This window comes from Littorina saxatilis, linkage group LG4 (assembly GCF_037325665.1).
Source record: "Littorina saxatilis isolate snail1 linkage group LG4, US_GU_Lsax_2.0, whole genome shotgun sequence".
In the NCBI taxonomy this organism is placed as follows: Eukaryota; Metazoa; Mollusca; class Gastropoda; order Littorinimorpha; family Littorinidae; genus Littorina; species Littorina saxatilis.
Window position 1 is genome coordinate 67,316,699 of NC_090248.1, and position 11,307 is coordinate 67,328,005.

The following is an 11,307-nucleotide window of genomic DNA, read 5'->3' on the forward strand; positions in this document are numbered from 1 at the left end:
TCAACTCTTCATATCAGTCAAAGTAAAAACTGTGTGGGTTAGATTAACAGTATATATGATAGACATAATGTACAGTATGTGTGAGACTGGCCTAGGTTTTTGTCTTCTCGCATGACTGACGTGATATGATACACCAATGCGACAAGCCAAGCACTGACACAAATGCGAAAAAGGAACTCTGCATTATATATATAATCTTCTGCTGGAAACGAACTATGCCACAGAGTGTGAGTGATGACCGCTGATAAAGCCCGTAGACCTACAAGTTTCTATGTTGATCTAAACTTCACGCGTGCCTGATCAGAGCTCGGCAGAACGGAAGACTCCCGGCGAATCGATGACGTACGAGGGGTCATCCCAACGTTTTTCCTTGGTCTTGGACAAGCAGAGCAGGGTCCGAACAGAGGTTTTCTTGTTTTTCGATGGATTCCAATTTCCGTCCGTCTGTCATCCTTCCCAGGTCCGTGTCTTTCTGCAAATTTCACTGAACTTGCTGTGGTCTATGTCCTGCATGTCCATGCATCTGGCATAGACACAGAGTGGTACATGGGGTGGCACATACTGACGTGATTGTTCCGACCTCTTTGGTAACATACAGTTAGGTCATTTTGTTACTCTTTTAGTGTCTTTTTTCTCAAATGCGGCATTTTCGGCGGCTACGCAGCGTCCGAGACTGTGATCTTGTATAAACTCCACACTGAACAAAAAAAACACCCTTCGATAGTACTGATGAGCGACCTTGGGTACCCGTTACATTCATGGGGCCAAATTTGTCCAACCAATTTTTTGTATTTAACTTAGAAATGTGATTTGTCCTAAAATGTTTCCCTTCTCATTCAAGGGACGTAACCACTCGGTACACGTTTTCGAAAAAATCGATTTTTTGCGGGGTGAAATCTATTAAATTTCACCACCAATTTTCTTCACATGCAAGAAACTGACATGCTTTTCGTTCTTAAATAATTTCACTTCATTAATGTTACCAGGAAAGACTATTTCAGTCTCGAGTATAAATCGAGGGGGTAACTTGATATGACGGCGTGACACCGGTACTATACAGTCTGGCAGCTGAGCGTTTCAAAGCCCTATATGTCCCCTATCAACGGCATCAGCTCAATCAGCATCATCAAAACCCGGCCGGTGTAATGTTGTCAGCTTTCTGCCTCTGTCACCTTTCTGACTCGATAGTATACTCGAGACTGAACATGTCAGTTTCTTGCAACACTGAGGCTTCGCGGGCGGTCACTTCAACTCAGGCGGAGCATCCATAGGCCTACCTGACTGAAACAGTTTCAAAGCTCTCATCATTACTGGTTTTCATGTGTCATGGTTTACATCAGTTCTGCATTACGCACTATAGTATAAGTATATTAACGACATCGCGTTACCCCCCGCGGGTTAGGGGGAGTCCCATATTGGTTGGGACAGAGACATACATACAAAAGAAATTACCCGATGCTACCCAGCATGTCGTAAGAGGCGACTAACGGTTCTGTTTCTCCTTTCAACCCTTGTTAAGTGTTTCTTGTATAGAATATAGTCAATGTTTGTAAAGATTTTAGTCAAGCAGTAGGCCTATGTAAGAAATGTTAAGTCCTTTGTACTGGAAACTTGCATTCTCCCAATAAGGTCATATATTGTACTACGTTGCAAGCCCCTGGAGCAATTTTTTTTATTAGTGCTTTTGTGAACAAGAAACAATTAACAAGTGGCTCTATCCCATCTCCCCCCTTTTCCCTATCCCATCTCCCCCCTTTCCCCGTCGCGATATAACCTTGAATGGTTGAAAACGACGTTAAACACCAAATAAAGAAAGAAAGAACATCGCGTTTGAGCCGCTGGACGCGACCTAGTCGCTCTTGTACAGTGCATCATTAATCTGGCACAGGCGCCAGACTAACACACATCGTTTCTGAGGCGGCCGCCATATGGCCGCTTTCACACTGCAGCGCGTTCGGATTTCTAAGTTTGTCGCGCCAGGCAGTTAGTCAACCCGTACGGGTACTTAACTTAGTTCAGACCTCCGGCAATGCTGACAGTTTCAAACGGAAAAAAAGACAACATCTGCAATCAATGTTTTGCTTTAGAACAGCGGTGCATGCGTTGGCTCTTAGTCCGCGCAACGATGTTTCAGTTATGCGCCTGTGCGTGAATCAGCAGAAATGGAGAGAGCTTTTCTTGTCCTTATAACTCTTGCGCAAATACAGGTCCATGTCGTATGTGAATATATATATATATATTTCACTGGTACTATAAATCAGTTATAACACAAAGAAACTCGGCCATGTAACGTGCACAGGTGGCGTTATATCACTTTTACTTTCTTCTCTGTTCACTGTCCTCTAATATGAGGCCTTTGTCACAAAGTTTGTGAAAAGACAGAGACTTGAACATCACCGAGATATATTCGCCTCAGCAAGATCAGTTATATTTTCAAGGTCAGTCCTGGGGAGGAATTCTTTTGATGTACCGCCACTACAAGAGGGAGGAGTTCGGCTTACCCGCGACAATTCATCCAATCAGCGACGGTCATTCTCGCACACAAAACCGAGCCGAACCTGCGGATATTCTACTTCCTGCTCCAACTTCGTCTGCAAAGGGAGTTACAGTCATGGCGAGCGCTGAAGCAACGAAAGATATTTTGGAGAAAATACGCGAGACTGTGGACCAAGAAGGCCATGGCAGCTCTTTTGTCTTCGTCATTATGGGCGCATCGGTGAGTTCATTTTTTCATGTCGTGTCGTAAAGTTTTTGTGTGGAACAAAAAAAGGAAAAGTAAGTTTATCCGTTCCTGTCCGTTCTAACTGCTCTTGCAAGTCCGGGAACTTCACCACCTCAACGGTGTAATGTAGAGTGACTAAACAATTTGGGCGCAGCCACGAATTCTATTGATCGCTCACGGGTTAACATCTGAGACAAAGCATTATTATTGCCGGGTGTATCGATGATCAATACACGCTTTACAACTCGATTACACGGGGGGTCAGTTTTCACGCTCTGATGTAAACGCACGCTCTGTAAACGCAACTTATGACTGTTGCTGTCGACTGAAGGGGAAACTGGAGGGGAAATGACACTGTTGAAGCAGTGTGTTGACTGGCCTGACATTTAATGCTTGTTACTTGTCACTCGTAAAATAACCCAGTTCCAGATATATTTATTGTGGTCTAGAGGGGAAGAAATTATAGGCTGACTCTTTAGCCTGCTTTGGAAAGAGTGCATAAAGACGAGAGGTTGTGTCGGCATGGTAACCTTAGCAGTAAAAAGCAACTGTCACCATTTATTTTGTTTAGTCATTGTTGTAGTCGGTTTGGTTTGTATGTAAACAAAGTAAACCATGATTGCAAATTTATGAATGAGTTGGGGGGAAAAATACAAGAAGAAAAGACTGTTGCACACATATGTTTGCACTCACAGGCACATACCATCTCACACACACACACACACACACACACACACACACACACACACACACACACACACACACACATAAATTCACATCAGAAGAAAATCAGCTCAGGTTAGATCAAACTCTACAAGGCATCACACACAAACTGAAACGTTCTCAAACTTATTGATTTAGACATCACAGCTGTGCATGCAAATTACAGCTGCCCTTTTATTTCTGCAAGCAAAGCTGCGGGCATTCTGACAGCTAATGCATTAACCATTGAATTCTGTCCGAAAACATGCTGTTGAGGTTTAAACATGGTTATCTCCTGTTTTTGAATGTGAGCTTAAAAAAAACCACATGGATAATGGGTTGACAGGTATGATTATGCTGAAGCAGAAACAAATTGTTTTCTTCTGTGTGTTGAGCATGTTGATCTGTAGGGTCTGACATGCTGCAGTTCGACAAAGATTTTTGTGGAATGAGAGTTTTGAAGCATACACAAGCAAAAACAAAAGAAACAGACAGACAGAGTAATTATGTACAGGGGTGTAATTATGTACAGGGGTGTAATTATGTACAGGGGTGTAATTATGTACAGGGGTGTAATTATGTACAGGGGTGTAATTATGTACAGGGGTGTAATTATGTACAGGGGTGTAATTATGTACAGGGGTGTAATTATGTACAGGGGTGTAATTATGTACAGGGGTGTAATTATGTACAGGGGTGTAATTATGTACAGGGGTGTAATTATGTACAGGGGTGTAATTATGTACAGGGGTGTAATTATGTACAGGTGTGTAATTATGTACAGGGGTGTAATTATGTACATGGGGTGTAATTATGTACAGGGGTGTAATTATGTACATGGGGTGTAATTATGTACAGGGGTGTAATTATGTACAGGGGTGTAATTATGTACAGGGGTGTAATAATGTACAGGGGTGTAATTATGTACAGGGGTGTAATTATGTACAGGGGTGTAATTATGTACAGGTGTGTAATTATGTACAGGGGTGTAATTATGTACAGGGGTGTAATTATGTACAGGGGTGTAATTATGTACAGGGGTGTAATTATGTACAGGGGTGTAATTATGTACAGGGGTGTATATGATATACTTGTGATTTGTATAATGTATGAGATTTAGTCAAATGTAGATAGATGATCTGCACCGAAGAGTTTCTTGCTATTTCTCTTTTTTACTTTTTGTTTGTTTTGTTGCTTATTGCACTCGGATAGGGATTTCCTTCAGACTCACCTGAATGTGACAAAGTGGTACGTGGGGAAAATGTCAATTTTTTTGCAATGGTCTGTTACCTGTTATAGAAGTGTAGTACGTCATGCCCCGGTGACCAATCCTTATCATCTGGTACTACTTAGATTGTCATACCTGTTCTATTGGAGAGAAAATATTACCTAGAAGTCTTTTTATTCACAATGTAGATGGTGGTATGTGTGTGTGTGTGTGAATATAAGTTTGAAAGAGAGACAAAGGCTCTAGACAGTAATGTCAAAAGTATTAAGTTTATTGAGCCACAGGTAAGGTCAAATTTCTTTAGTACAGTATGTCTGTTTTGAGAATAAGAGGAAGGATTACTTTGAAAAATACTGTTTTAAACTCAGGCAATGATCGAAATGTCTTATAGAATTCTTTGTGAATACAGAAGTTTAGCAAATGATGAGACTGATGTCTTGAAATCATCCACACATGTCAGAAGCATGAACATGGTGAAAAGTAGCACGGCGACCAATCTTGAGGTTAATAATGGGCTTTTGATGCCCTGATCAGAGGGTTGCTAAGTGTAAGGTATTTAGCCGGAGGATAAGGTGAAGAACTGGAATACTTCTTTACTGCTATTTTTGTGAGGGAAAATAGGACATTGGGGCAGTACTGATTAAATGTATCACTGGTGTGTATGCTTCAAGTTGAACTGAATGTTCTATAATGTTCATTGATGTGATTTATTTAACACTGCTTCTGACTTCAGTTTTTTAAGCACTGATGCATCTATAAAACCAGCTTTCTTGTGTTATTTGCCCTTACTAGTTTAAAGCTGCTTGTTGTCTGCAAGAATTGTGTAAAGTAACATACAATATGTTATCTTCATCAAAAATTCTGCCTTTTTAGTGCATAGATTTACAATGTCAGTGGTTTCATGTTCAGTTTTTGAATTCACGACAAACAAAGAGGGAAAGAGAGTGAGAGAAAAAATCCTTGTACTATGTCTCATTTTCCTCATTTAAATTTATACTGCAATCAGTCATGTTGCATTTTTAGTAAGCAAGATTAATTTAATACTGAAGTGAAGTGTTTGAATAAATTCAAGCAGGTCATAATATTGTTCTAGGCAAAATGAATCATACGCAATCTTTCATCAATAAAGCCATCACCATGCTATAATCTCCTTGAGATCTTCTATGTGCCGCAGGGTGGAGTCTTTTCCTCGTGGGTCAGCAATAAGTGTTGAGTGTAAAAACAGACCTAGGGCACAAAACGGCATGAGGTTTGAAACAGGCATTCCTGAAGTATATCTTGATCCATGTACGTTGAGTGTGTTATCAAGACACTTTGTCGTCACTACTAGTGATACAGTGTAACAGGATTTCAAGATATTTTGGCTTCCTGGTTGAACTGTCAGGTACACACACTACCACAGATGAGTCCGTGTTTTTACTTGGGATAAGAGCACCCTTCCACTTGGGATAAGAGCACCCTTCCACTTGGACACATACCAAAACCCAACAGCCGGGCTGCTTTCTGTGCAGTGGGGATGTTTTGCTGAATGTATTTAGCACATTGACACAGGTGTCACTACTCTTTTCAATGTAAAATTCTCGCTCAGAAAGCAGCGACACCAAAGACTTTTGGTATTTGTTCAAGTGGATAGTCCAGGCTCTTATCCTGTGGAAAAACTTGGACAGATCTGCGGTGATTTTTTTAATAAAATGCACTGCAGCAGTACATTTCATGAACGGACACCTCGGGAACGAGCCAAAAGTGTACCTGTATTGCAGGTGGCCTTTCATGACAGGTGTATTTTGATAAAGTTAATAGGCAAAGGTACAACAGGTGTCCCCTTTCATGACAAGTGTATTTTGATAACGTTAATAGGCAAAGGTACAACAGAAGGTGTCCTTTCATTCATGGGAGCTGTCCTTTCACGAGAGGGGCTCCTCATCGCAGGTACCACTGTTGTTAACAGGAAAAGGACGATATCTTTAAGATCTGATAAACAAAGGGAAGTAAGCGGTCTATGAATGCATACGACATGTGTAATAGAGTGAGTGAGAGTCGTGTGGAACTAGTCTCCCGGCACCTGAGGCAAGAAGCATTGAAATGAAGAACCAATTTTCATCAAAGTGTCCCTACATGTATTTTTAAGATTATGTCTTGCACATAGAGAGCTTTATAAAATGGTTTATATGGGAAGGAAAGTATCTTTAAGATCAGTATGCGACATCACATGGCCCTTGAAAGATTTTGATTCTGACATGCAGTCATGGCTACTGGTACAGCTGTATGCAGGTCATGCTCGTTCCTTGTCAGTGTAAACTTGCATAGCTCTCTTGAGTGCAAGGTCTTATTGTCTGAACAAGGTCATACGGTGTATAAGGCAGCTCTTGACAAAGCAATACCAAATATTGAACAAAACTGCTATGCTGTAAGCTCTGACTTTATCTCATGTCCTACATGTCAGCTTGTGAATTGCTGAGGAATACAAAAGAAGTCATGAAATGTTGTCATAGGGACAGTCAGCCTTCAAAGGCCTGTACAGACAAGTGAGTTTTTATTTAGTTAAGTGGAACCTGCCTCGGCAACCACCTCTCGATTATGATTATCCCCAACAAAGTATTTCCTATATTTGTCCCTTTTCCATTAGGACCACCTATCTGTCCGGACCACATTTTGTTGGCCCCTTAGGTAGTCGTTATAGAGAGAGGTTCTACTGTATTTAGAGAGAGGTTTCACTGTATTTGGTCGTTACTTTGTTTTCAGTACAGTGGAACCCCCCTTTTCAGACCTCCAAAAAGCGGAGATCAGGTCTTAAAATGGGGGTAATTCTACACAGGTTAATCATGAACAGAACATCTGAAAAAGCAAGGACTAAAAAGGGGGGAAGTCTTAAATTGGGGGACTTACACGCACACACAGGCACACACACACACACACACAGGCACACGCACACGCACATACACACACACACAGGCACACACACACACACACACACACACACACACACACACACACACACACACACCCTCCCCTTCCCGACCCAAATTTATTTTCCGGAGTCAAATTATTGATGTGAGTGGCCCAACTACGGTCAACTATGGTACCGTCTGATCATGCCCTTTTCTTGTCAGTGCAAAAATCACATGCATGGCTCTTGTGTGCAAGGCCTAATGCCCTGAACAAGGCCATGACTGTGGTCTGAGGCAGCTATATATAGCTGATGACAATTTTAAACAGTAGTAAATATTGGTACAACTGCTGTGCTGGGTTGACTTGTTGAGGAATAAAAATGAACAGTCGTGAAATGTTGTGTGAGTTTTGGTCTTTGACTGACACCTGAACTGGAGAACAAGTGAGATTTGTGGGAACATTTATTTAGTAATGACCCAAACAAGAGGGCGAGTGAACTTAAAACCCCCAAAAGGACCAAGTTCATGAATAATGGAAGAAGAAGAAGAAGAGTGATGATTTTTGGTATTGAAATGTTTAGTAGTTTTAAGCATTCTTTTGCCAGTTTGTTTTCCCTTACTTTTAAAGTTGTGTACATTAACTACAGTCTACCATGCAGCCTGTACTGCACAGGCACCTAGTTGTGTACATTAACTACAGTCTACCATGCAGCCTGTACTGCACAGGCACCTAGTTGTGTACATTAACTACAGTCTACCATGCAGCCTGTACTGCACAGGCACCTAGTTGTGTACATTAACTACAGTCTACCATGCAGCCTTACTGCACAGGCACCTAGTTGTGTACATTAACTACAGTCTACCATGCAGCCTTACTGCACAGGCACATAGTTGTGTACATTAACTACAGTCTACCATGCAGCCTTACTGCACAGGCACATAGTTGTGTACATTAACTACAGTCTACCATGCAGCCTTACTGCACAGGCACCTAGTTGTGTACATTAACTACAGTCTACCATGCAGCCTTACTGCACAGGCACTTAGTTGTGTACATTAACTACAGTCTACCATGCAGCCTTACTGCACAGGCACCTAGTTGTGTACATTAACTACAGTCTACCATGCAGCCTTACTGCACAGGCACTTAGTTGTGTACATTAACTACAGTCTACCATGCAGCCTTACTGCACAGGCACATAGTTGTGTACATTAACTACAGTCTACCATGCAGCCTTACTGCACAGGCACATAGTTGTGTACATTAACTAAGTCTACCATGCAGCCTTACTGCACAGGCACTTAGTTGTGTACATTAACTACAGTCTACCATGCAGCCTTACTGCACAGGCACCTAGTTGTGTACATTAACTACAGTCTACCATGCAGCCTTACTGCACAGGCACTTAGTTGTGGGTGTGCACGTGAACAGACAGACATAGAAATACATGTGCACACGCATGTCAGAAATAATTGAAGTTACAAAAATCTTAGTTGAACAAACTGATTTAGCAATATGGTATTGAATTTCTTTTTCATTTTGTCTTGTTTGGCTTTTCCTTACCAAATGCACAGTATATTTATTCACTGCTATTATATGTTTATTCAAACTATTGACTAGTATAAACTGCATGTTTCCCCAGCCTTGGTCGTATTGTCGCTTATATACACGGATAGTACTAGAAGGTTTTGACTCAAGTACACTCCTCTTCTTTTTGTGGGGTACTTTGGCTGATGGGGTCTATGTCGACCAAAAGAGTGGGATTCCCTGTAGGTGGAGTTCCTGTAGCGTTTCGCTGATATCGCTGAAAGTCACGTGATGCTTTGCAACATCGGTAGAATATGTTTTTTCAAATCTTTTTTGATATTTCTTAAAAATTCGAGTATGGTTTGCAAGTTTTATTGAAAAACTCCACCCTGTGGGATTCCCTTTATACACTCTCTTTTGGTCGACATAGACCCCATCAGCGGTACTTTGGCGGCAGCGTGAAGAGAGTAAAAAGCATGTTTTCCAAGCATGTATTTGAATTGAATAAGCGGTGTGTGCAAGTTTATATCATGGAAGGTATAAACTATTGCCGTAAAGTGGCTGTGGGCTTAGAAAACTTGATCAAGCCAGCTACAAATACTACAAATGTAAACACCAGGCCATTATTGAAGTGACGTGCAGTTTGGTTTTTTACTTGTGTTGTGACTTGTACTCTACACATCCACCGACAGTTATATAGCAGCAACAGCTTGTCGCTTGATGTTACAGCATAATTTTTTATCACCAAGTTTTCCATTATATAGTCATTCAGGCTTTCAATTCATATTTGCATTGTGCCACCAGAAATTCTATGATTGGCAATTATGAAGGAAAATATAAAGTGGATCAGATTTGTGTTTTTTTTCATTTATTTTGTGGCTTATCTTTTGGTTGTGTTTGAATAGGTATGTGTCCCAGTTGCGATAAGGGTCACATTGTGCCATTTTTTAAAATTTTGCTAATTTCCACTGATAGTATGTATTATACTGTATCATGACAGGAACCTGTTTTGCAGTAAACTTCCACACTGGCTTTGATATTAACTTTAGATACAGCTTATCCACTGATAGTAATACAGTATCATGACATGAACCCGTTTTGCAGTAAACTTCCGTACTGGCTTTGATATTATTTTTAGATGCATGTAAGGGTAGATTATATCAGATTTTATATTGGAAGGAGTTATGCATGAACAACAAGAAAAGTAACATTTGAAATGTGTGCTGTTCACAAGATTTATATGTGTTTTTTTCTTTACTTTTTAGGGTGATCTGGCAAAGAAGAAGATCTATCCAACATTATGGTAAGTCTATAATATAGGTCTATGGTCTGTAGAAATATATTATGTTTGTGAGTATTCATGCACATGGTCATAAGTACAGATGAACACACGCGCAAGCACAGGCAAGCATGCACACATTAATGAACACGCACACACACGCTAACACAAACACAATAACTAACACACACTAACACTTACTGTCTCTGTCTCTCTCTCTCTCTCTTGTAAATTAAGTTTCACAATCACATCATGCTTTTGTTTGTTTGTCTGTTAAAATGTGTCTCCTCTTTAAGCATTTGCTATGACAGTAAATATAATGTAAAGTGCATTGTTTTGTTGTCTTTGAAGGTGGTTGTTCCGAGATGGATTGTTGCCCCCGAAAACATTCTTCATCGGATATGCCCGCAGCAAACTGACAGTGGAAGACATCAAGACTAATGTTATACAGCATATGAAGGTCAGTGTATGATGTGTGTTCAGTGGAACATTCATTCTTTCTCTCTCTCTCTCTCTCTTTCTCTCTCTCTCTCTCTCTCTCTCTCTCTCTCTCTCTCTCTCTCTCTTTCTCTCTCTCTCTCTCTCTCTCTCTCTCTCTCTCTCTCTCTCTCTCTCTCTCTCTCTCTCTTCCTGGCAAGCGGCCGAGCATTCCATCAAGATAAGTTGTTGTCACAAATTGTTTGTCTGTGCACTTAAATGACCGTAGGGTAGATATATTTGTGACTGTAACATATTGTTTTGTCAATAACAAATGTTCCAACAAATTACTTTTTTTTTTTTTTGAATCTGAATTGTGGAACGTTGGCAGTCTCTTTGTTTTTGGATTTATTCATGAATAGACTGGCCAATGGATTGTGATAATGCTTCATTGATTGGTCAGTTTGTTCTTGATTCTGAACCCCTCTTTATGCTGTCTGTCTGCCGTCTGCGATCAGTGTGAGTGTTTTGTGATTGAGTTTA

General features: G+C 40.7%; 1 protein-coding gene across 2 annotated transcripts in view; it reads left to right on the top strand.

Moving 5' to 3' along the window:
- Positions 1 to 2,559: 2,559 nt before the first annotated feature.
- The window catches only part of LOC138965449 (glucose-6-phosphate 1-dehydrogenase-like), a 57,141-nt gene continuing 48,393 nt past the window's right edge, over positions 2,560 to 11,307 (top strand). For both annotated transcript variants that reach the window (XM_070337606.1, XM_070337607.1), the window contains exons 1-3: positions 2,560 to 2,716; positions 10,334 to 10,371; positions 10,699 to 10,807. In XM_070337606.1, the coding sequence (XP_070193707.1) occupies positions 2,612 to 2,716; positions 10,334 to 10,371; positions 10,699 to 10,807 (252 nt within the window). In that variant the 5' untranslated portion in view covers positions 2,560 to 2,611. The remainder of the gene's footprint in view (positions 2,717 to 10,333; positions 10,372 to 10,698; positions 10,808 to 11,307) is intronic.